Source organism: Schistocerca serialis, chromosome 8 (assembly GCF_023864345.2).
Source record: "Schistocerca serialis cubense isolate TAMUIC-IGC-003099 chromosome 8, iqSchSeri2.2, whole genome shotgun sequence".
Classification (NCBI taxonomy): domain Eukaryota; kingdom Metazoa; phylum Arthropoda; class Insecta; order Orthoptera; family Acrididae; genus Schistocerca; species Schistocerca serialis.
The window spans coordinates 246,563,509-246,589,828 of NC_064645.1; the positions used below are offsets into that span (position 1 = coordinate 246,563,509).

Below are 26,320 nucleotides of genomic sequence, written 5' to 3' on the forward strand. Positions count from 1 at the left end.
CAGTTATGGAATTCACTCATCCAAAACATACTGATTTAACATAACTGCACGATTTGCTATTCTGTCCACAGTCATATTTATTGTACACTAGAACAATACTCACTTTCCTTCTAGAATGTCATTGCGGATCTGTAGGCACAACTGGTATCTGAAACCCAAGAAAAAATACATATTTTCCTATGCACAGAAAAAAAGATACTGCTTGGTTAAGTATTCACATTTTATTTCTGTTGATTAGTAGAACAATACTGAATTATTATTTAACATCAGCAGTAAAATGCTTCATTATGCTTTGTCAGAAGCAGCTTTACTGTAGGCAGTTATCCCAGAGAGAGAGAGAGAGAGAGAGAGAGAGAGAGTGGACGACTACAAGGATAGTAGATTTTTTTTGAAGGATTATTTATATGTATTAAACATAAGTCAATTTACTGAATCAAGGACATAAACAGCGCTCTCCAACTTCAAATAAAGGGAGTGTACAAGTCTGTGTTATGGAGAAAGATGCAAGTTCAAAATTAACTTTCAGCTTCTTGTTGACCTGCCTAACCATTGTTCATTTCTCACTTTATATTTACCACATGAATGTACAGCTACAAGCTAAAACATTATGACAACTGCCCCCATGAATGCTGCATGGTGGCATAGAGGGAACGTGTTTTGATACTGAAAGAATATAAGCACAGCAGAGATAACTGGGCAATCATTTTAGTGATTACATGGGTCCCAAGATGGTATATGGGTATGGCCCACTGCATGGGAATGAGTATATCAAAAGTATGAAACTGGTCGGCTGTTTGTGTACAACTGTCATGAACATCTATGGAAAGTCGCTGAAGGACTGCGAAACCACAAGTTGCCAACAAAGTGTTGGATGCAGGCACCTCATCACAGAATGTAGAGGTCGAAGGCTTGCCTGCCCTCTAAAGCAGGACAGATGGTAATCTGTGGCACATTGGATGACAAAATATGATACTGGTTTAGGTACAAGTCTTCCACAGCCCACTATTCAGTGCACATTGTTGAACATGGGACTCTGAAGCAGACCACCCCAACGTCTGTTCCCATGTTGACCCAATCACATCATCAGTCACAATTTTATTGTGCAAGTGATCATCAAGATTGGATCATGGATCAAAGGAAACATGCCACCTGGTCAGATGAGTTACATTTGTTGTTACACCAAGACTTTTGTGCCTGGATAAACTATCATCAGTGCGAATGGTGGCTCAAAACATGACTCATGGCATGAATGATGGAGGCAAAAAAATTCCATGGGAGACATACACCTATGTTTCCACGGGACCTGTAGCAGTAATTGTAGGCACTGCGACAGCTGTGTACTATGTGAACATTGCGAACCTCCTACATCTCTTCATGCTTGATGTCTTCTCTGACAGCGATGGCACTGTCCAGCCAGATACCTGTCTGTGTCCAAAGGCTAGAACCAAGATACAATGGTTTAGCTACAACATAGCAGGTCAGCAACTGGAAGCAGTTAATTCCATAAATTATCTGGGAGTAGGCATTAGAAGTGATTTAAAATGGAATGACCATATAAAATTAATCGTCGGTAAAGCAGATGCCAGACTGAGAGTCATTGGAAGAATCCTAAGGAAATGCAGTCTGAAAACAAAGGAAGTAGGTTACAGTACACTTGTTCCCCCACTGCTTGAATACTGCTCACAAGTATGGGATCCATACCAGGTAGGGTTGATAGAAGAGATAGAGAAGATCCAACGGAGAGCAGCGCACTTCGTTACAGCATCATTTAGTAATCGCGAAAATGTTATGGAGATGATAGATAAACTCCAGTGGAAGACTCTGCAAGAGAGACGCTCAGTAGCTCGGTACGGGCTTTTGTTGAAGTTTCGAGAACATACCTTCACCGAGGAGTCAAGCAGTATACTGCTCCCTCCTACATATATCTCGCGAAGAGACCATGAGGATAAAATCAGAGAGATTAGAGCCCACACACAGGCATACTGACAATCTTTCTTTCCATGAACAATAAGAGACTGGAATAGAAGGCAGAACCAATAGAGGTACTCAAATTGATGTCTTGGTCACCAAATTTACCTGATTTGAAGCCTATAGAGCACGTCCTCAAGCACTATGCCCACAAACACTATTACCCCAATTCACACAAATTGCATGACCTGTGGGTAGAAATACCTTTGGAAACTTACCACAGACTTGTCAAATTCATGGTACATGTGGTCATAGTATTTTGGCTCATCAGTGTGGTTCTGGTAACCACAATGTATCCACACAAGAATGTACAACTAAGTCTCCAGTGTTTAGTATATATAAATTAATTTAACAATGAATAGACAGTACATAAAGTCAGGAAAACATTTTTAGATATAAGAGAAAAGTTTGATATCAGAGAAAAGTGGGCCAAATTTAGACATTGCCTTTGAACACCCTCACCATTGTTATGAAGTACAATCAGCAAATAAACTATAATCAATAGAAGTGGTGATCATGGTAAACTCACCTTGTGATGTCTTCTTGCAGCTGTGCTGGATCTGGAGGGTAAAACTTAACCTCAAAGTTGAATTTCCATGGTTCATCTATAAATAAAAAGAAATTTGCATGGAAATCTGACCAAAATCATAAAATTAATTACAAATTAATTCTCAACAAAAGTAAGGAAATGATTGTTTCAAACAGTCTACAACAGGGAAGTTATACAAGGAAAATGTGAATACTATGGTATTTATGATACAACATGAAGTTTTGAACTGATGTTTGAAAAGAGACACAGCATTTGTGAGAATATTAAGGACAACATTCTTATAAATTAACAAAATGTTCCCAAAAGTAAATGTTGACAAATTCAATCAACAACAAACATAAAGTAAAGAAAATATATAAATCACTCAATAAGAATCTATATTCAACAATGGAATCAAATGAAATGAAAGAGGGAGAAGTTTAACAGAGCCCAACAGTGATATAGCTACAGTTATTGAAATATAATTTTCATGAATCTAAAAACAAAGATGATGTAACTTACCAAACTAAAGCGTTGGTATGTTGATAGAGTCACTCACAAACACAAACACACACACAAAATTCAAGCTTTCGCAACCCGTGGTTGCTTCATCAGGAAAGAGGGAAGGAGAGGGAAAGACAAAAGGATGTGGGTTTTAAGGGAGAGGGTAAGGAGTCATTCCAATCCCAGGAGCAGAAAGACTTACCTTAGGGGGAAAAAGGGACAGGTATACACTCGCACACACACACACATATCCATCCGCACATATACAGACACAACAGGGTGTTTGTGTTTGTGAGTGTCTCTATCAACATACCAACGCTTTCGTTTGGTAAGTTACATCATCTTTGTTTTTAGATATACTTTTCCCATGTGGAATGTTTCCCTCTATTATATTCATATAATTTTCATGACTTACATAACACATCCCTTTATATTGTAGTAACATAATAGTAACATAACATGCTTCCTTAAAAGAATGCACTTTTTGTTTATTTTACCTAAACATGTTTCTGTACAGTTTCAGCATCAGTGAGCACTTTTTTATTTCTACTGCAAGTGCCGCTGCAGAAAGTATGAATTCGGGATTTACTAGCTTTAAATTTATCACTACTTTCACATTATATTTCTGTTTGTTATACCTAACTAAAATTCCATTATCTATGTCTTGTAATTACCTATTCCACCTCAGTCTTAAGTCTACACTAAATGCAGCATGTTGTCTACACTAAATGCAGCTTGTTTTGATCTACACCAGGATGTTAAGTCAGTATGTGAACTAGAAATGCAAATCTAAATCCTTGTGCTGAATAACATGTGAATAGACTGTTGTTATAATTGGCTCAGCCTGAGTTAAGCTAGATGGGCTGCTAGCTTTGCTTTTTATTATTTTAAAGAGTTATTAGTACTTTTGTATTTTTGGATGTCTGTTGATCCAGTCACAGAGAAAAGAATGTTAACTGTGCAGCTCATTATAGAGCTGTAGTGGAGGTCATTTATTTTTCTTTGTTCTCATTCATGCTTCCAACTTTTAGGAAAGTCATAATGAAACATACAACTAGCAGATCATTGTGAAATGTTTTTCATAAAATACACAACTATTATTTACAATTACCAAAAACACAAAAATAGTATTAATTCCTCAGAAACAGCTAGTTTAACTCATAATAGGCCCGCGACAACAACAGTTCCTATTGCAGAGAATGATGCATTTTATCATGTGACTGAAATATGTAGGCATTTACAGGAAACGTGCAACTTAAGGTAAGATGCAATACAATAATAATGATAGTGATATTTTTAGTGCACATTGATTCAAAATTCATACACTTCCTGGTTCTGTATTTTCAGCACCATTCATTGTTGCTGTTGCTGTTGCTGTCGTTGTTGTCGTCAAGTTCAAAATCTATGATGAATGGTACTTCATTTAAGCAAATCAGATATAACTTTACAAACCTGGATCAAATTGAAATTCTTTATACAGTTCTTCAGTGACAAAATCTTTTCATTTTACATTTATTTATTCCCGACATTACCATGAATGGATAAAGTCATCTGCCCATTTTGATTGTCATGAGTCCCTTAGGCATTCAGTATTCAGTTTTGCATCAGAAGGCCTTATTTCTTGCAACATACAATGAAGCGCCAAAGAAACTGGTACAGGCATGCGTATTCAAATACAGAGATATGTAAACAGGCAGAATATGGTACTGTGGTCGGCTGTGCCTAGACAAGATGATAAGTGTCCTATGCAGTTGTTAGACTGGTTACTGCTGCTACAATGGCAGGTTATCAAGATTTAAGTGAGTTTCAAAGTGGTTCATAGTCAGCGCTTCAGTGATGGGACACAGCATCTTCCAGGTAGCGATCAAGTGGGGACTTTCCCATATGACCATTTCATGAGTGTACCGTGAATTTCAGCAATCTGGTAAAACATCAAATCTCTGACATCTCTGTGGCTGGAAAAAGATCCTGCAAGAATGGGAGCAACAATGACAAGAAAATCGTTCAACATGACAGAAGTGCAACTCTTCCGCAAATTGCTGCAGTTCAATGCTGGGCCATTAACAAGGGTCAGCGTGCGGACCATTCAACGGAACATCATCGACATGGGCTTTCGGAGCCAAAGGCCCACTCGTGTATCCCTGATGACTGCATGACATGAAGTTTTACACATCACCTGGGCCCATCAACACCAAAATTGGACTGTTGATGACTGGAAACATGGTCGGATGAGTCTCTTGCAAATTGTATCTAGCGTATATACATGTATGGGTATGGAGACAACCTCATGAATCCACAGACTCTGCCTATCAGCAGAGGACTGCTCAAGCTGGTAGAGGGTCTGTAGTGGTGTGGGGCATGTGCAGTTGGAGTAATACGGGGCCCCTGATACGTCTAGATACGACTCTGACAGGTGACATGTACATAAGCATCCTGTCTGATCACCTGCATCCATTCATGTCCATTGTGCATTCCGACAGACTTGGGAAATTCCAGCAGGACAATGTGACACCCCACACATCCAGACTGGCTCCAGGAACACACTTCTGACTTTAAACACTTCCTCTGGCCACCAAACTCCCCCGATATGAACATTATTGAGCATATCTGGAATGCTTTGCAATGTGCTGTTCAGAAGAGATCTGCACCCCCTCGTACTGTTATGGATTTATGGACAGCCCTGCAAGATTTATGGTGTCAATTCCCTTCAGCACTACTTCAGACATTAGTCGAGTCCATGCCATGTAGTGTCGCCGCACTTCTGTGTGTTTGTGGAGGCCCTACATGATATTAGGCAGGTGTACCAGTTTTTTTGGTTCTTCACTGCATATTTTACATGCAGTGTGAGCAGTGGTGCAACTTGCTAAACTAAATTTGTCACAGATACAGTACTGCAATGGATTCTTCTTAAGAATATAAGTTGTTCAAAATGCAAACTGTACATTCAGATTAAATGACACTGGGGGCATGACGAGTAACTGTTTATACGATGTTGTAAAATTTCTCTTTTATTTCTGTAACAATTTAATTAATGTATTCACTGCAGGGATGGAATGCATCAGTACTGTGTGTTCCTGAGAAATGTGAGAGAAAACTAATTGTGATGATACAGGCAGCAAGGAAATGATTAATTAATATGATAAATTACATTTGTATGATTCACTAGTTATTATCAGATGTAAGAACTCCAAACAAGAAATGACAGCTGAATAATGAAAAAGTGGCTACTTGACAAGTGGCACACACACGATAAATCTGAGGACACACGGTCCATTCTGCCAAAAGAGTGGGTAGTCTTGGACGAGAGCAGAATTACTATTCAGCATTATTTGATTTCTCTTTGGATTTGTCTGGCTGTGGCCTACATGATATGTGGTTAATGGTTGACTTCTCTGCTAATTTTCTCAATATCCTCAGTAATGAATCTCCACTTTCCCCCCCCCTGTTCATGATGAAGCAATCTTCATTCTGAAAAACTGTGTGTCAATGAGTCCTGCCCTTTTGTAAAGAATGGATACTTTTCCCCCTTTCTAGTGAACAAGAATTTAATGCGTAAAATGATGTAACTTTCTGTTTGACTTCAAATGATCGAACAACAGGGCAGTTTTGTTCAAAATAATCCCAAAAACTGTGAAATTACATCAAAAACAGCCCTCAATTTTGCATGTATGTCACATCTGGTTACTCATTTGTTGAATCAAGAAGCAGCAGCTGAGGCCATAAACTGTCCATTAAAATGGGAACTGTCCATTAAAATACTGGCATGTGCAAAATGTTATAAAATGATTACGTCTCACACAAGTCTCTCACAAACAGACGTACTACAAGAAATACTGAAAAATACAAGTAATTTATATGAAGCCACAATTTCACTTACTCTTTATGAATTTTGTGACCCGTTTGTCCAGCTCGAGCCAATTACGAGGATCGTGTCTGTCTTCATAAGTCAGGGCAAAGTAGTCCTTCTCTAGAAGATTCAAGTGCTCACACACTTTATCCAGCACATCCTGGCCCTTTGCTCTTCGCTGTGAACAAAAACATACTCTCAGTGATGGACTGTAAATACTGGGAAAAGATTTTATACAATTCGCAAATGTATTTGATCACAGTAAACACATTTCACCTTTTTATTTTATGACATGAAAGTGAATAAAGGACTGGGTACCACTGGATATCACTGTTACTTCAGTCATGATCATAACATTCCTAACTCATTTTATTGGATTCATCTGATAAAACCATAATTGAACTTTTGTTTTAAGTATTCAACTATTCACACATAGAAATCCAATTAAATCAAACAATGGAAAATTCAGGATGGAATGTAACAATATTATGAGAAGGAAAGTTGCTACTCACCATATAGCGGAGATGCTGACTCACAGATAGGCACAACAAAAAGATTTTTCACACTTAAAGCTTTCGGCCAATGGCCTTTGTCAACAACAGACACACATACACGCACACACACTCACGCAAACCCAAGTCGTGTGTGTGAGTTACGTGTGTGTGTGTGTGTGTGTGTGTGTGTGTGTGTGTGTGTGTGTGTGTGTGTGTGTACGTGTGTGTGTCTATTGTTGACAAAGGCCATTGACGGTAAAGCTTTAAGGGTGAAAATCTTTTTGTTGTGCCTATCTGCAACTCAGCATCTTCGCTATATGGTGAGTAGCAGAAATCCAATTAAGGAACCTGAGTTCCTCAACATTCTGCAATACTCTTTTTTTCTGCCATATTAACACCTGTTACAAAAGCTTTCTTCAAGCTACTCTTAAAATTCTTCAGATCTTGGGGAAAAACTTTCAGTAGTCAAGATCACATAAATTAGCCTTCATTGCTGACAACCAGTTTCAACAATTGAACTGTCATTTTCTGTTCTTCAAAAAGTTTTTGTTATAAAATGTGTCCACTGTGATTTAGTACCTCATACCATGTTATGATTATATTGGATACAATATATCACATTATTTATAGATTTTGAGAGAAATAGGATTATTTACAATTAAAAATCCCCTTGTGCACATGGACATGTTCGTGTCTGTAGTGCTCACAGAAGCTTGTTAATTCTTAAAACACATAATATACAGACAGTCTCAAGTAAAACATAGATCACTCCTTCCGTTCAACATGAGAAAATTCAGTCTTCACATCTACTACTGATAGAAAGGGTACTAGAAAAGTTTTGCATAAAACCCCCATTTATTCCCCTTGCACAAAATAACTTCCACTGCTTTTAATGTATCTCCTCTTATTTCAAATCTACTTTTCCCGAAGAATCTTCCAGTAGCTGGACACATTTTCATCTAAAGTTTGCAAGGGCACTTCAAATAGCCTGCCCTTAAGATGCATTACTGCTTTCGAAACAAGACAAAGTCAGACTCGGTAAGATCAGGCTATAGAGAGGCTACTAAATGGGTCTAATGATTGCAAACATTGTAGTTAAGGTTCTAGACTTGCATCCAGTAGGTGATGCATTTTAGATGCTGCAGGTCGCCAGCACTAAAGTCGCTACCATGCATGACCCATAGAGGCAGCACCATGGTCATTTGGGCAATGTCGTTGGCATGCATATAAGCTGGCCCATGGACAGTATCAGCATTTGTTATGTGCTGCATGAAGTGTTAAGTCTACTGTCATATCACTACCCTTAGAATGACCCTACTTTTTTTCTGGACTGTCTGTTTTTTGTTATTAGTATACATTCAGCACACAAATGACAACAATTCTTGCTCTGTTTACAGTTACACTTTCATATTAGGAGTGGTGGTAAGCACTTGCTACTCTACCATGCATTTCATGACACAGCCAAATTCATCCGGGTACTATGGACACCAAGTTTCTTCTTAAACTTTGACAAAACAGCTGTTACTGCAGTAACAACAGCAACAGCACTCGTAACAACTACAACTGCAAAGCAGCAACAGCAAGAACAGCATGTTGCTATGCTGGAGCTCACGTGTCAGTAGTAACAACATCAGTCATTGGTTACAACTAGGGCTCCACTACCATTCACCTGCTTCGACAAGGCTTCAGAGAGCTGGAACCCATACCTCCTAACATTCTGAACACCACTGTTTTGCTTATAGCATTTCAGATAGGCAGCAAAGCTTTACTCCTGTCTTCTAGTGGTGCAGAAATTGTGACCATTCACAGTCCATAGTAATTTATCTTTCAATGAGTTATGTACTCTGTTAACTAAACACTATAGCCATCAAGCACACCTTGTAGCAACCAACCTAAAGTTTAATCAGTGTTACAAACAAGAGGGACAGTCATGTGCGGCATGGGCTGATGACTTCCAGGGTCTTGCACAACAATGCAGTTTCAATTACCAGAGTTGTAAAGTTTCCTATGCAGAACCACTGACTCATAATGTGTTTATGTGTCCAGCTGTGCCTAGTCCCCAACAGGGAAGTCTGGCCTAAGCATTAGCAACATTCAATTCTGGCCTTAGTGAAGTCTTGCTAAATCTTTTGAGGTTGCTTCTAAAGCTCAGTGTACATTCGATAAAGTAATCGAGGTATCAAAAGTAGTTAGTTACTGTCATGACACCAGCATTCAGCTGATGATTTTTACTTGTCATCTTCTTCTTCCACCCTCAAGTCTCACCAGAGTTCAAGGTCATCCGAATCACTAGTATCTCATGAGAGACTTCACTAATTCGATCATAACAATTTCCACTCAACAATGTGTAAAACTTTTTATAATTATAAATGGGTGGGTCAAAAACATCCTTCCACGTCAGCATTGAAGCATGTGGCATCATACATATCACTAAATCTTCAGTCATAGTCAGGTGGCGGCACAATGCATGATGCACTGGGATTGCAGCTGGCACTATCAACGGAAGCATCTCTGTACTGAAGTGGGGCGCTTATGTCTCATAAAATGTCAGACAGATCCAAAAGACTGGTTGCCTGCCCCTGAAAAACATTATTGGCAGCACAACTGAATTATTCCCACACTGAAAATGTGGCTTTAGCAATTATTTATGGTGGGAAGAAGTTTCATGTGTACTTGGTGTGCCTGCAAACTCCACTTATTGTTCGACAACAGGGCATTAATATTGCTTTGTGGGCACTGGACTAAGCTTCCAGAAAAGATAGCACAGCATCTACTGCGAAGGCCATTGTTTTTGAGTGGTTAACCAATGAAATACACTTCCATCAACCAATTTGCTAATGTATATGTCCTACTCCCATTTCCCAATGTTGCCGAAGTCGAGTTCAATCTTCAGGAAACTGTTTTGGACCTAACCAGCATCTGCAACAAACCCTAGATGAGTATCTGCCGACAGCATGCACAGTAGTACTGCCCCTGACCCAGTTCTGCCCAGTTTTTCTGCAGTGCAGTCACAGTGGTCAAAGTGTTTATCAAAACATGCTGATCTAGCACATCAAAACTATTTTGGGATGTAGCAAAGGCTTACTGCAACAAATGGCAACTTAACACTAACATCAAAAAACTCCGAATACTGGTCATCATTCCACCCACACTCCAGCCACTTTGTGTCTTACACTTGAGGACAATAAGCAGAAAGCTGTGCCCAGCGGCACGTGTATTGGTTCTGTATTAATGCTGCAACTGAACATGTGTGCCACTCCTGCCTGCTCACTGAACCAGCCAGCCCTGGCATAGCAGTGCTTGCCATAGTCAGGCCCAAAGCACCCATGAAAAAGAGTGTATGTCAATTTTTTTGCGCCATTTCAGGAAGCTATGTGGTTTCTTGTGGGGGGATGCTATCTCCAATTTGCCTTTTGTGGCACAGATGCCATCATCCACTGCCCACACTACCATCTGTGCCCACTGTCTAACTTGTGCAACTGAGAGCTTGCACTACATATTGATGTCTGCCAGGAATTTCCAGTTTATGCCATTACAATTCAAGGCCTTTCTTTGCCATAACAGCATTAAACGTCTGATCACTGCTCATTTCCACACAGCTTCCAATTCAGATGCCAAGCAGGTCATGACTTTCAAGACCTATGTGCCCAAGGATTTGCTGATAATGTTGACCGAGGGAGCACTACACAGCTTCCTGACGACGTAAAGGTTCACTCCTGTGAACTTGACATGTCTGGCCAAAATATTATATGGGTGCAGGCATCAAACCCTGCCAGAGCTGCTGTGCCTCTTACAGTGTGCACATGGCAACTGCGTCTGGTTATGCATATTACACTGCTGCCAGGGGTGTCCCGAGTGGCTGTTGTAGGATGTAGGGGGTGTCAGATGCTCGACAACACAGCCGCTCACAAGTTCATAACTCGCAACCAAGTGCAGCTCTGGCCACGACTGCATTCACAAACAGCACCACTGCCACTCTGCCTCTGACCCAGGGAACTGATACCCACACTGCCACCCACTGTGCTATTATATAATAGTCCTGTATCACATCTACTGCTCACTCACTGGTACAACCTGTGGCCCCTACTACCTCACTCATTAGCACACACAATCATGGTAACCCGTGAACGCAAAATCACTCCCACTGCCAGCCCCTGTTGTACCCCCATCCCAGCCATTTGCCTCCCACATATCGTCAACCCAGCCAGCCCTGGAAAAACACAAGGCCATTTAAGTTATCCATGCCACTTGGAACACATGATGGGGAGCTCCACTACAATTCCCCTCCTCTCATGCCTGCACCAACATAAACCTGGACATAATTGGCTCTACATAACAATTAGAGTGAGGAACCTATCTCCAGTGGCTGTCTATAGCAGCAGTGACGTAGAGAAGCTGCAAATTCCCAGCATGGAAACTGCGGCCACAAGGGTCAGGACCACATGTGACACCACTAGTGTGGATGTAAGCCAGCGAAGGGTCACTTTGGTGCTTGTTCCATGCTGTATGAGGTGTTTAGTCTAGTATCTTATTACTATGCCTATGGTGACACTGCTCTGTTTATAAACTATCCAGCTTTTGCTATTGGCTTACTTTCAGTGCACAGATAATGATGATTCCTACTCTGTTGAGAGTTATGCTTTCGTATCGGGAGTGAATGTAAAGCTTACAAACCTACATCTGACATACATTCACACACTAAAGAGTAGCACTGAACCAGCACCAAGTATGCATCACATAGTGTCTATAATACAACATGAAATTAGACCATACTTTTAAAGAAACTTCAAAATGCATACATTGATCTATGTAAGGTGGTCAACGGATGTGAGGCTATTTGTTTGAGATTTACATCAGCTCACTCAGAACTAATCACTGTTCATCACCCAGCAGCTGTTGTTCCAGCAACATCACAGAACACTATAGCATCCTTTTGTGAATTACTGTACGAGTTTCCATGTAGCCACACCTGCAGAGCAGAGAGGTTGTGCCTGTAGCTGAACTAGTTTGATATACAGTTTAGTTTCTGTTTCTGTTTCTCACAGACTTCCGTGAGAAAGTGAACTGTACCTGTGCACTTTACTCTTTAGACTAGTGTTTAGTAACTTACTCTACGTTTTTGCATAAATTTTGGTGCACATCTTTGTGGGAGACAACTTTCCCACATAGCTTCCCACTTCCAGAAGCACTATGTGACATGACTATTTAAACCTCAAGTTAGCGCACAGGGTTATAGTTTCGATCAGTGCTTTATAATTTGCGTATTTATTTCCTGTAGTAGCTTTTGAGTAGGCAGAGTTTCTAGTAAAAAGTAACTGTTAACACATGAGTTTTCAGCACAGAAATTTATTCCTGCATTAAAAACTTACAGATCTTGTGATCTTAGGCTCTGCATAGCAGAGGTTACTGCCTCTGCTCTGCTACCGGCTGCGTGGCAGTCAGTGGGTTAAACCTTGAGACAAAGTGTTTCTTCCTGTTTTCTCTCCTTGTTTGTGTGTTGCACACATTCCGATCTCAGTAGCACCACCATCAGGTAATTTTCTCTTTTGCAGGGGTCTGTTCGTACTTTCTCAGTTACTTCAGACTGCTCAGTTTGTATTTCTTGAGATCTTATTCAGTTTTTAAACAGTACAGTATTGCTAGAGACTGTGCTGGTAGCGAGCAGACACAAGGAGAATTGGCTGGTGCCCATAAACAGCTGGAAGCTGCATTGGGCCCAGTAAACAGGCTTTTGACTACTACTCAAAACTGTGGCAACACTGAGACACCAGTGACGAGACTAGTAATGCCTTTGGTGCTGCTTGAATCCACTGGTGACTTGGTTGTCACTGCATCTTCCAAAATCTGACTGGTCTGTCTTCACTTGAGAGTGAGTGGCAGATAGTGTTGGATTCCCTTCTCACTGGGTGGAAGGCAAAAGTGGGAATGGGCTGCATGGCTTGCTCCTTATGCCTTAGCAACAGGTATGAGTTGCTAATCAGTGTTGATAATACTCCTGAGCCAGCACAGGATGCCTTGTACAAAGTATTCTTTATGCCTCAAGTAGACAACATAATTTGTTGGACTGTTTGAAAACAAGTTTACTTAAAATCACTAAAAAATAGTTATGACAATTGTCTGTGACACACATTTTAAATCTGATATTATCTGTAACTAAAAAACTGAATAAAATTAAAATCTGAGTCTTATTGTGTAACTGCAGAGCATTTTGTTTACTGTGTGAAATGTAATTACTGTTATTAACAAGAAGGCTAATTGCAAATATGTAAACAAACTACTTTAAGGAATTCCTAGACTGTTTTTCCAAAGACTGTTATTATTGAAATGAAGTACATTTTTAATGAAGCTAGGAAAAATGCTAGGAAGAAATTGTATTGGATATTTTTTCACATGATCCACAAATGCAACGTGTACAGTTAAGATTTTTATACGCTATTATATTCAAATATCTTACTATTTTCATTGTGAATGAGACTGTTCTGAAACAAGGTACATTTACTGCCTAATGACATTTTATTTTACGATTCATACTATGTCATTTTCCATTTGGATATAAGTCAAATTTCATTGTATTTCATTAATTATCTAGTTTTAACAATCACCAACACTGCACCTAATGTATATAAGGCCCATCAGGACCACTGTTGTAGGCCAATTTTGCGCGGACTTTCGAGGTGGCCACTGTGCTGCTCTGATTTGTGAATCTGAAATCATTCTTCAAGGTACACACTGTGCCAAATTAGCCCATTACCACTGCTTGCTTGTCTTCTGGATGACTTCAAGATGGAAATAAATTACTTCAAAATCCACAAACATGTGTGATACATATTAGTGTCAGCATCTTTCTTACTCTGATCAGTTGTAAGATTTGGACTTCCTCCTCTAAAGCAACAGCAGCAGACCATCTTTTCGACACAGATTACTCGAGTTACGTATATGTCCAATGGGTTCATCCATTGCTTCACTTTCTGCAGATACTGACGTTTAACTGGATAACATGAAGAATTTTTATTACAGCATTATATCAACATAGTTTAGTAACTTTATAAAGTTCAGTGCATTAACTGACTATCAAGTATTTGATCCCAGTCAGTTTCAGATACTTTAATGACAGTATGATCATTATTCTTTGTTTTGTTTTTCTAATGAAAACTTCTCAAGATCAATCACTCTTCACTGAGTATTCTGTGTCTCTCTTCCCATTAATCCAACTTGGTAAGTGTCGTACACTGACAAGCAGTACTCAAGAATCAGTCGAATGAGTATATAGTTTTATGTGACTTCCTACTTTAGATCACTTGGGACGGTTAGTTCCTAGTACTGCATGGTTATTATTGTTTCCAGTGATTTGTAGCCTAAAGCACTATCGAACAGTAACTGAATCTCCTCATCTATATACAGAATGTGTTACATTTGTTTAGTTCTCAGTCAACTGCCAGTCCCTGGCCAAATCACTAATCTGTAGATCTTCCTGTACTTTGTGACCATCCTCCAGCATAGCACGCATACAGGCAGAATACGGTGCTGCGATCGGCAATGCCTACACAAGACGACAAGTGCCTGGCAAAGTTGTTAGATCTATTACTGCTGCTACAATGGCACGTTATCAAGATTTAAGTGAGTCTGAAAGTGCATCTCCCAGGTAGCGATGAAGTGGGGATTTTCCCAAACCACCATTTCACGAGTATACCGTGAATATCAGGAATCTGGGAAAATATCAAATCTCTGACGTCGCTGTGGCCGGAACAAGATCTTACAAGAATGGGACCAACAACAACTGAAGAGAATCTTTTAACATGACAGACGTGCAACCCTTCCACAAATTGCTACGGATTTCAATGATGGGCCATTAACAAGTATCAGGATATGAACCTGTGGTGTCACCGCCAGACACCACACTTGCTAAGTGGTAGCTTAAATCGGCCGCGGTCCATTTAGTACATGTCGGACCCGCGTGTCGCCATTGTGTGATCGCAGACCGAGCGCCACCACAAGGCAGGTCTCGAGATACGATAGAGCACTCGCCCCAGTTGTACGACGACTTTGCTAGTGACTACACAGACGAAGCCTTCCTCTCATTTGCCGAGAGACAGTTAGCATAGCCTTCTGCTAAGTCCATGGCTACGACCTAGCAAGGCGCCAATTGTAACAGTGCATGTATCTTACGAGTCTCATTTGTATAGTCAAGAGAGATGTATCACAAGGAGTGATTAAAAGTTAAGTATATTCCAAAGCTACGTATATTCTTTATAGCAGTCATAACGTATCCTGTTCCAGACTTGACGCCAGTCGGCGTGTGTGTACGCGTGCCTTTCTTTCGGCTCCCTTCACAGTGTGGCGTAGCAAGCTTGTTGCGCCACAACAGAACCATTCAACAAAACATCATCAATATGGGCTTTCGGAGCTGAAGGCCCACTAGTGTACCCTTGATGAATGCATGACACAAAGCTTTACGCCTCGCCTGGGCCTGTCAACACCGACATTGGACTGTTGATGACTGGAAACATGTTGCCTGGTCAGGCAAGTCTCGTTTCAAATTGTATTGAGCAGATGGGCATGTACAGGAATGGAAACAACCTCATGAATCCATGGACCCTGCATGTCAACAGGGGCTGTACAAGCTGGTGGAGGCTCTGTAATGGTGTGGGGCACATGCAATTGGAGTGATATGGGATCCCCGATACATCTAGATATGACTCGGACAGGTGACACATATGTAAGCATCCTGTTTCATCACATGCATCCATTCATGTCCACTGTGCATTGCGACGGACTTGGGAAATTCCAGCAGGACAATGTGACACTCCACACATCCAGAATTGCTACAGAGTGGCTCCAGGAACACTCTCCTGAGTTTAAACACTTCCACTGGCCACCAAACTCCCCAGACATGAACATTATTGAGCAAATCTGGGATGCCTTGCAATGTGCTGTTAAGAAGAGATTTCCACCCCCTCTACTCTTACGGATTTATGGACAGCCCTGCAGCATTCATGGTGTCAATTGTGTCCAGCACTACTTCAGACATTAGTCAAGTCCACGCCACATCATGTTGTGGCACTTCTGCGTGCTCATGGGGGCCATACACTATCTTACGTAGGTGTACCAGTTTCTTAGGGTCTTTAGAGTGAGTGAGTGAGTGAGTGAGTGAGTGAGAGAGAGAGAGAGAGAGAGAGAGAGAGAGAGAGAGAGAGAGAGAGTGAGTGTGTGTGTGTGTGTGTGTGTGTGTGTGTGTGTGTGAATCCAGTCACAAAGATAAGAGAAATTAGGGCTCATATGAAGGCTTATAGACAGTCGCTTCGCCCCTGATCTATTTGAAAGTGGAACAGGAAAGGAAATGACTAGTAGTTGTACAAGGTATCCTCTGCCATGCAGCACAGAGTAGCTTGCTGAGTTGCAGATGTAGATGTATTCCAATACAAGTAAGCTAGTACTTTCTTCATTAAACAGCAATAAGCAACTGTATTGAACGTCTTTAGGAAATTCACAAGATATCTGTTTTGCTGAAGGGTAGGCCTATGATTATGTACGTCTGTTTAACACATTTTGGAAGGGCATACTGGAAAGTAAGGCCTCCGAGTTTTTGTGTGTAAATTCTTAAAGTTTTTTTAGATGAAACTGCTATTATTAACATTCTACATCTTTATTCTTCATGCCTACATGTTTATTTCTGAACACAGTCACCCTGGCGACAAACACATTTTATCCAATGAGGGACCAGTTTGCCAATATTGTCAACAAAACATTTTTACAAGAAGAGCTGGCAAAGTTAATTGCGAACGCTCTGTACATAAAGAGCTTAAACTGCCATGCACTGGGAAATCTATAATCGAGCATGCACCGACACATAACGAATGCTGTCTAATAATGTGCTGCAGATACTGGGCAATTCAACAGCCACTGGTTTGAACCTAATGCCACGTAGACCTACCTCCACATTGAGCTCCAGCAGGCTGCCATCGAGCAGGGTGACCCTGGCGAGGACGGTCTTCCCGCCCCCACTGCTCTGCTTCACGGCCGGCTGTTGTTCGCCCTTCTCAGCCGCCTTCGTCTCCTCAGGCATGCTGCAACAAAACAAACATCCTCTCATTACCTTCCATTGCAAGGTCTTCTCAAAACAAATACATTATATCTCACTTGAGTGAAAACTAAGAAATAAAATTAAAGAGAGACACATAAACATACAGAAGAGATAGAGACAGAACCACTGGCCATTACTTGCCTTCAAGGGGCGAAATTTCAGCACAGGCCCCAGGAAGACAGAGTCTGAGTCAGTTGCCCTTCCTTCTTAATCTTCCCCATTCTACCCCTCTCTCTTGGCTGATGAAGAAACTATTACTTCAAAAAGCTAAGATAGCATGTGCACTTTCACAGGTGTCTATCAACAGTAATGAACTAAGTGCTGGCCTTCAATTGTGTCTTATAATTTTGTAGTTTTCTCCAGAGAAATTTCCTTTTGATACAAATAAAATTCACAAATTACGTCTGTATATGTGCTGCTGAGTAAAACTAATTTTTATCGCGATATGCGCTATCTGCTCAAATTATCTGGACACCCTACGTAATGTGCAATTGATCACTATAGTCCACTTTACCTGCTTTCATCAAGACATTCCCTTTACGTTTCGTTCTGATAAAATTTAGTTTCATTCAGTTGCTTATAGACAGAGTTAACAAAACAGTTTCCACATGCAGCTGAGGATGACAGAACAATAAAGATGAAATAAAATCCAATCCATCTGTGGCTCATGGAACGTTTCAAAGTGTGTGGCAGATGGTATTGTGTAGTTCACTATGTGTATCACAGTGTCTTCTTGTTCCATTCATGGATATAGCGTGGGTGGAATGATTACTTACACAACTCTGAGCACGCTGTTTGAGCAACTGATGTGTGATCTTCAGTGGATTTTTAATAGCTCTGTCTCACATACCGCATCAGTTACTTTGTGCAGGTCGTGTCGTACTTCACACACCTCGTCATAGTTTTTGGTGCTGACACTTTGTTTACTACTGTATTAGGCATATTAAGCTATTTATTTCCATCCTTAGTGTTGTTTTAATAATAATTACACGTATTTTCACCAAGAAAATCAAAGTTTCTGATGTCAGTTCAAAGGATGATTAAATATTGTTGGTGTCATTCTATAAGTTAAATATTATTTCTGCAATTTATTCATTAAATGTTGAGGCAACGGAATGTCGAAATATTCCCCCAACGCATGGCCGCATTCACACAGACTGTCAACGGAATATTATGTCAGCGTCAACGTTTTCCGCGAGTGTTCTTTCACAAGAGATTTAGGTTTTACAGTACCCCGACGGAGTAAAACATAATGTACTCTAGAAATAATTTTCGTTGAATAACCTTTCTAAACAGTGAATACGTCAGCTCGTTTGAAATACAAAACTACGATTGTTTTTTATGTTATTTGACACTTAGAAAGAAAAACATAAAATGGATTGGGTAAAAGGGCTATGCGTATTGCATTCAGATACAGTATGATATGTTTGCATGAATACATTTTCTCTCGCAAATAACCGTCGATTTTTTGAAATGTTTGGACAACACTTTTCCGATTGTCTCATTTCTCAGCAGTTTTTTACCACACAAGCTTCGTCAAGATAACGTCCGTTATGAATCTTGCGTCGGCCGTTAATAAATTCTACCACTGCTAGTTCCTTTACTCTGACACGACATCCAAATTTTTCTATCACGGATGATATCTCGTAACACGACTTTCATAGGGCTGAGCGAAGTGGTGTGATGACGTTGCGCCAAGTGTGAATAAACGACTATTTGAAGGTGACATCGCCTTCCGTCCCGATCCGTTTGCTGACGTCGAGTATGAATCAACTTTTAAACGTGAGGTCTGCAAAATTTTATTGAATCGCGTGTCACACACAGCGGCTTGCTTAACATCTGAAGAGCCATCCAACGTGCCCGTTTTAACCGATCGCGCCAGCAGACGGCTGCACGTGTCGGCTTCGCTCGAGGAATAGCCACAGGCTGTCGGTCGCCCCCCCCCCCCCTCCTCTTCAATCCTGGCCGCCTCGTGGCCAACCGCCGATGCCGTATAAGGCCACAACAGACTCCCGACCGGCTGCACGCGCGGGGATGTGCCGCCTCCAGCGTGCTACCCACGTCTTTGTTATTTACTTTCATTAGAATGGCTTTATTTTCCGTACCTGGTCCATGCATGCTGCCAGTAATAGCAACGCGTTGCTGAAGTTTTTATTACCGACGCCGAAGAGATGACTAATCCTAATGAATCTTGCATCTAACGCGGATGCCCGTTACCAGTAACAACCGGTAACTGGAAACGATGCAAGAACTGACGCACAAAATACACTGATGAGCCAAAACGTTATGACCACCTGCTTAAAAGCTTGTTTGTCCGTATCAGGGATCCGACAGTTTGTTGGTAGGTTTGTGGGGATATGCAGCATTAGATATCTACGCACAGGTCATGTACTTCGCGCAAATAACGGGCCACTGATTTGCGTACGCGGTATGGCGCCCGAAAACAACCCAGATGGGTTCCATTGGATTTAAATCTGGCGAATTTGGTCGCCCAGAGTCAACTTGAGTTCAGTATAACGCTCCTCAAACCACTGTAGCACGATTCTGTCTCCGAGAAATGCCGCGCCGGGTAGCCGCGCGTTCTGGGGCGTCTTGCACGGTTCGCGCGGCTCCCCCCTTCAGAGGTTCGAGTCCACCCTCGGGCGTGTGTGTGTGTGTGTGTGTGTGTGTGTGTGTGTGTGTGTGTGTGTGTGTGTTGTCCTTAGCGTAAGTTAGTTTACGTTAGATTAAGTGGTGTGTAAGCTTAGGGGCCGATGACCTCAGCAGTTTGGTCCCACAAGATTTTCCCACAAATTTCCAAATTTTGCTCCGAAAAAACGGGCAATTATACCGCTGAAAGATGACATCGCCGTTGGGGAAGACATCAAGCATGAAGGGATGCAGGTGGTTCCAGATGCCAGCGTGTCTTCGATTACTACGAAAAGTGCCATGCAAGCGTCAGGAGAGTGTCTCCCATAGCACTATACTGCTCCCACTAGACTGCGTGGCGCGCTGGACATTTCGAGCCATTTGCCTAGATGACGGCGTTTGTGGTGACGACCATCGATCTACTGTAGCAAAAATGTGATTCACTCGAAGAGCCGACACGTTCCCATTGATCGACGGTCGAATCCATATGGTCTGGAGCCAACAACAACTGTAACTGACGATGTCTTTGGGTCAACGTGTGAATACGTAGGAGTGGTCTGCTGCGGAGCTCCATGTTCAACAATGTACGGTGAATGGTGTCTCCGAAACAATTGTGCGGGCACCGGCACTGTGCTCTTTCGGCAGAGATGCCTCAGATCACCATCTATCCTATATTACAGAGCAGACAAGCCTCCGAACCCTACGTTCTGTGAAGAGCCGTGGGCGTCCTACCATTTAGCGCCCACTGGTAGTTTCACTGTCCTACCTCTACCCGTAGATGCTCACTACAGTAGCACGTGAACATTAGACCAGCTTCGCCGTTTTCGAGATACTGCGTAACAATAATCTGCCCTTTGTCGAAGTCGCTTATCTCAATGGATTTCCCCATTTGCAGCCCACATCTTCGCTAGCCCGTCCGTGTCTGCAAAGCTTACATACTCTCCTTACGGCATTCAACGTCGCGATGGGCAGTGGTCGTAATGTTTGGGCTTATAAGTGTAAATTTCTGTGTTGAGGAATCCCTCAAACATACACGATTATCACACTGTGGAGATTACAAGAACTTTAAAACTAGTAAATGTTCAATGAAAGGAAATTGACAATTGACACGGTGGCGAGTACAAACACCGGAAAAAAGTAAACCAGATCTTTCCGAAATTTTAATGGAAACACCTGCAATTAGTCGCAAGCCACATAAACCATTTTAGTCGCCGCTAGTCAGTGACAGTATAAATGTCCTGTGCAAATGGTAAACGACTTGGCTTGAAACCACTAACACAAAGGTAGACTTTCTTGAGGTCACTGGCGGAATGCAGTTATGACATGTCCTCTTTCTAGTGCAAGTCACGTACATCGGCACGTGAAACAATGAGAAGCGACGATACAACGTCGAGGTCATACCGGGTGGTTTTCCCGCGGGATATCAATGAAGGTATACAACAAAGAAAAAATGGGCGCCATTCACACAAGGCCACAGGGGTCTTCAGATCATTCATCAGTTGTCGAGCACTTACACACAATTTCAATTAAATTAATATTACAGTTGAAAGGACAGAAGTAAAAACCGTGGACGCTATGAACGGGTGAGAGCTTAAGAGTTCTGCTTTTCTTTTACCGCTGGCACGCATTAATATCAGTTCGACTATTTATGTCTTCTTACTAGTCTCTGATGGATGTGGCGAACACTACATCCTCAGTTGCTACCCACTGATGCGTTGTTCTTCCGACAGATCTTTCAGAACATTCGAGAAAAATGTCGTGTATAATATTTTCATCAGCCATCTGACATCCATTACTGCATAAAATCCTCCACCGAACTTTTCCTTGTTCACTAATTTCATCCACACACTTTCTATTAGGTCGTCATCTCTATAGTTTCGTATCACTTGAAGCCCAGCGAAGAATTTCACATGCCACTCTACCATACATTCACCTGCTGCATGTCTCACTCATCTCAATTACGTTTTTACAACAGTCCCAGTTACTTGTTCCAATCTCTATTCTCTGGTCCATTTGTACAGTTACCAACCAAACCTCAGTTTTTGTATTGTTCGTATACTAGTTCGTAATCTGTGGAAACCAAATTACTATGCACATAATGCTTGCTTGCCCCGTAGTGTACTACACTAAATTGCATGAAGTCATGAGACAACAGAGTCAAAATAGCTAAATAAGTATTACCAACGCTTGAAAGCTGTGTAAATATCTGGAACGCCAACAACTGCATCTACAAGCAAGTTATCAAACGTGGTTATACATTGTTGAGCCAAACCGTTATGACCACCATAGGTCCCACCGTTGGAGCAAATTACAGCAGCCATTCGGCGTGGCATGGATTCAACAAACCGTTGGTAGGTTTTCAGAGGCATGTGGCACCAGATTTCTAAGCGCAGGTTACACAATTCACGAAAATTACGTCCGGTGGTTTTTGGGTGAGCAACTGACGCCCGATGGCGTGCCAAATACGTACGTTCTGGTTGAGGTTAGACGAATTTCTACATCTACATCTACATATATACTCCGCAATCCACCATACGGTGCGTGGCGGAGGGTACCTCGTACCACAACTAGCACCTTCTCTCCCTGTTCCACACCCAAACAGAACGAGGGAAAAATGACTGCCTATATGCCTCTGTACGAGTCCTAATCTCTCTTATCTTATCTTTGTGGTCTTTCCGCGCAATATAAGTTGGCGGCAGTAAAATTGTACTGCAGTCAGCCTCAAATGCTGGTTCTCTAAATTTCCTCAGTAGCGATTCACGAAAAGAACGCCTCCTTTCCTCCAAAGACTCCCACCGGAGTTCCTGAAGCATTTCCGTAACACTCGCGTGATGACCAAACCTACCAGTAACAAATCTAGCAGCCCGCCTCTGAATTGCTTCTACGTCCTCTCTCAATCCGACCTGATAGGGATCCCAAATGCTCGAGCAGTACTCAAGAATAGGTCGTATTAGTGTTTTATAAGCGGTCTCCTTTACAGATGAACCACATCTTCCCAAAATTCTAACAATGAACCGAAGACGACTATCCGCCTTCCCCACAACTGCCATTACATGCTTGTCCCACTTCATATCGCTCTGCAATGTTACGCCCAAATATTAAATCGACGTGACTGTGTCAAGCGCTACACTACTAATGGAGTATTCAAACATTACGGGATTCTTTTTCCTATTCATCTGCATTAATTTACATTTATCTATATTTAGAGTTAGCTGCCATTCTTTACACAATCACAAATCCTGTCCAAGTCATCTTGTATCCTCCTAGTCACTCAACGACGACACCTTCCCGTACACCACAGCATCAGCAGCAAACAGCCGCACATTGCTATCCACCCTACCCAAAAGATCATTTATGTACATGGAAAACAACAGCGGACCTACCACACTTCCCTGGGGCACTCCAGATGATACCATCACCTCCAATGAACATTCATCATCGAGGACAACGAACTGGGTTCTATTACGTAAGAAGTCTTCGAGCCACGCATATATTTGGGAACCAATCCCATATGCTCGTACTTTACTTTGGAGTCTGCAGTGGGTGGCCAAGACATCAATATGAGTTCACTATCATGCTCCTCGAAACACTCTAGCACGAATTTGACCTTGTGATAGGAGCAGTTATCGTGCTGGAGGATGCCATCTCCGTTGAGGAAGGCATCAAACATGAAGGGATGCAGGCGGCCCGCCATAAAGTTCACGTACTCCACAACTGTCATGGTGCCTTCCATTGCCGGTACCGCCAAAGGTTCCACGGAAGCCCAGGTGAATGTCCCTCAATCATAATGCCGGTCCCAGTCAATGTCAAGGTGTAGGTTTCTAGTAGCCAGACACGAACAACGAGCTGGTACAACAAGAAAAGTGATTAATCCGACCAGGTGATCTACGGCCCAATCTGAATGACCCCGTGCCACTGCAGTCGTAACTGATGATGTCTTTGGATCAATGTGGAAACACATAGAGACCTTTTGCTGTGGAGCTCTGCGTTCAACAGCGAGCGGAACAGAGTGCTCAGGAAGATTTTGTGTCTGCAGCAGCATTGTACCCTGTCGACAAATTTGCCCCCAGATCGCCACCTATCCTGCTTTACAAAGTTACCAAGCCTTATGCCACAACGTCATGGGTCATGAAGGGTGGACGTCCAACATCTTGCAACCACTTTCCATAAACGCTCACGACAGTAGCATGCGAAGAACCGACCAGCTTCGCCGTTTTCAATATGCTTGTTCCCAGGTGCTGGTCCGTAACAACCTGCGCTTTGTCAAAGTCGTTTATGTCAGTAAATGCCCCATTTGCTGCCAATATTGTCGCTACAATGGTTCCCCATTCGTCACTGCTCCGCTCATATACTTCCCTCACAGAGTCACGTGCGCATAACGCCATCAGATGGCATTTAGACTAACGGTGGGCAGCTATCAGATTAGTGTATGTACCCAACAATAATTATCTGGCTTTCAACACGGACTTGATCGTCTTTATTCACCACGATCGCGACCTCGGCCATACTCCCTTTGAAGGACGTTAATGCATAACGTTCCTTTTACGATGATACTGTCCTCGTGTCAATTATGTCTACTTGTTAGCATCCAACGGTACAGAAACGCATAAACTACTGTACGACTTTGTCAACAGTGACAACATCAAGTTATAGCTCCCTGTGCTGCTAATTTAATGCTCTTGGTAATTAGAATATCAGGGTAAGTCCGAAGCTTAATTAAACTACTATCTTCCCACTCGCTCCTCAGGAAAATATGGAACTCTCAGCCTCTAAATGTACGTCACTATGGGCATCCTATATGTATGTGCCTGAATACTGCTGTAACTAAACATACGGCTGTACGTATGGTTGTAATATCCAACTCTTGTTCTTGTAAACTGTTCTCCTCTTCTGTTTAGATTGTACTTTTAGTTCTGAACAATTACTCAATTATCTATCCGCAGCTTTTGAAACAACTCTTGCAGGACACATAAAAGAACATTTTATTGTTACTTTAGATACACAGTCATTAATATGGATTGAGCTGGAAACATCCCAAATGCATATCATCAGCGATTTATCTTTTCTTTTGAGTAGCCAGTAGGATTATATATATATATATATATATATATTCGTCTTGTTTGCTCGTTTCAGTGTACTGCGGTTGTAAGACTTATTTTATGTCGGAATCAGTCCTTTGTTAAGCCTATGTAACTTCGTCCCAGGGTACGATTGGCGCTAATGTCTACCTTAAAATGTCAAAACAAACTAATCTAAAATACATTTACAGTGTTGACAGGAGTCTTCGTCTTTTGTATACAAAAAAAAGTAGCACTTCACGTAACAATTACTATCGAATTCATGTTACCTGCGCACACAGTTTCCACTGCGCTTCCACCCAGTGTGAAATTTTACAACATTAATAACGCTCCAGGCGGAAAATGTTGTCCTTTCTAAAGGAGACTTGATCGCCGGCGCGACATGTATAGGACATATCATATAAGGACGGGTCGCAGAAATTACACTGCACAGCGTTTACATTGTGCCAACATTAGCTCACTGTACTGCTAGACTCTGGCTTGTTTCCTGACTTGTTCATGCACTATCGTCAATGATAACGAAAGAGTGACAATGTTTCAGATTACTCGAACTTTAAATGACAGACACAAGAGAGATTATGTGTGTCAAATCAGCAAATCTGTATTTGTCTTTGATCTGACGTAACAAGACCGATAATAGTGTCTTTACTAACTGCCGAACTTTGGAACGAGGGTCTTTTTTGGACGCACTACGACATTCACTGAGCAATAATTATCGCTGCTCGTCTCGGTGAATGAATTTGTACAAGCCAATGGTCAGGTTCGTGAGTGACGCTTATTATATGGTTGGAGTCAGTTGTGAAACCAGCCCTTCAAGTGAAACCTATTAGGTCTAACTGCCAAAGCTCGAACCTATTGTGTGTAGCTGCTATAGCTCGAATGGAAGAACTTTGTGACTGACAAGACTGCAGTACCGGTGAGCAGCGGAGGGAGGGTGGGGGACTGCCGATTTTCAGGCGGCGACGCCTGAAAAGACTGTATGGGCCGACTAAACAGGCGAGCACTACTTAGTGGTCGAGGCAGAACAGCAATTGGCTTGCGGCTGGCTCCTACTACTCGACTAGCTGAAACGTCAACCACAGAATGTAGGCTGTCTTAACACGATACTCCTGTGATAGTTCTGGCTGCCTGTTTTGCTACAGAAGAATGTGAAACATGACAATCCGTACACTAGAGCAGAATCCGGCTGTG

General features: G+C 41.8%; 1 protein-coding gene across 6 annotated transcripts in view; it reads right to left on the reverse strand.

Moving 5' to 3' along the window:
* Nucleotides 1-26,320, reverse strand: part of LOC126416139 (mesocentin-like) — a 614,335-nt gene that overhangs the window by 79,326 nt on the left and 508,689 nt on the right. For all 6 annotated transcript variants that reach the window (XM_050083681.1, XM_050083685.1, XM_050083684.1 and 3 more), the window contains 4 exons: nt 17,274-17,406; nt 6,879-7,026; nt 2,498-2,573; nt 104-148 (listed from right to left, as the gene is read on the reverse strand). In XM_050083681.1, the coding sequence (XP_049939638.1) occupies nt 104-148; nt 2,498-2,573; nt 6,879-7,026; nt 17,274-17,405 (401 nt within the window). In that variant the 5' untranslated portion in view covers nt 17,406. The remainder of the gene's footprint in view (nt 1-103; nt 149-2,497; nt 2,574-6,878; nt 7,027-17,273; nt 17,407-26,320) is intronic.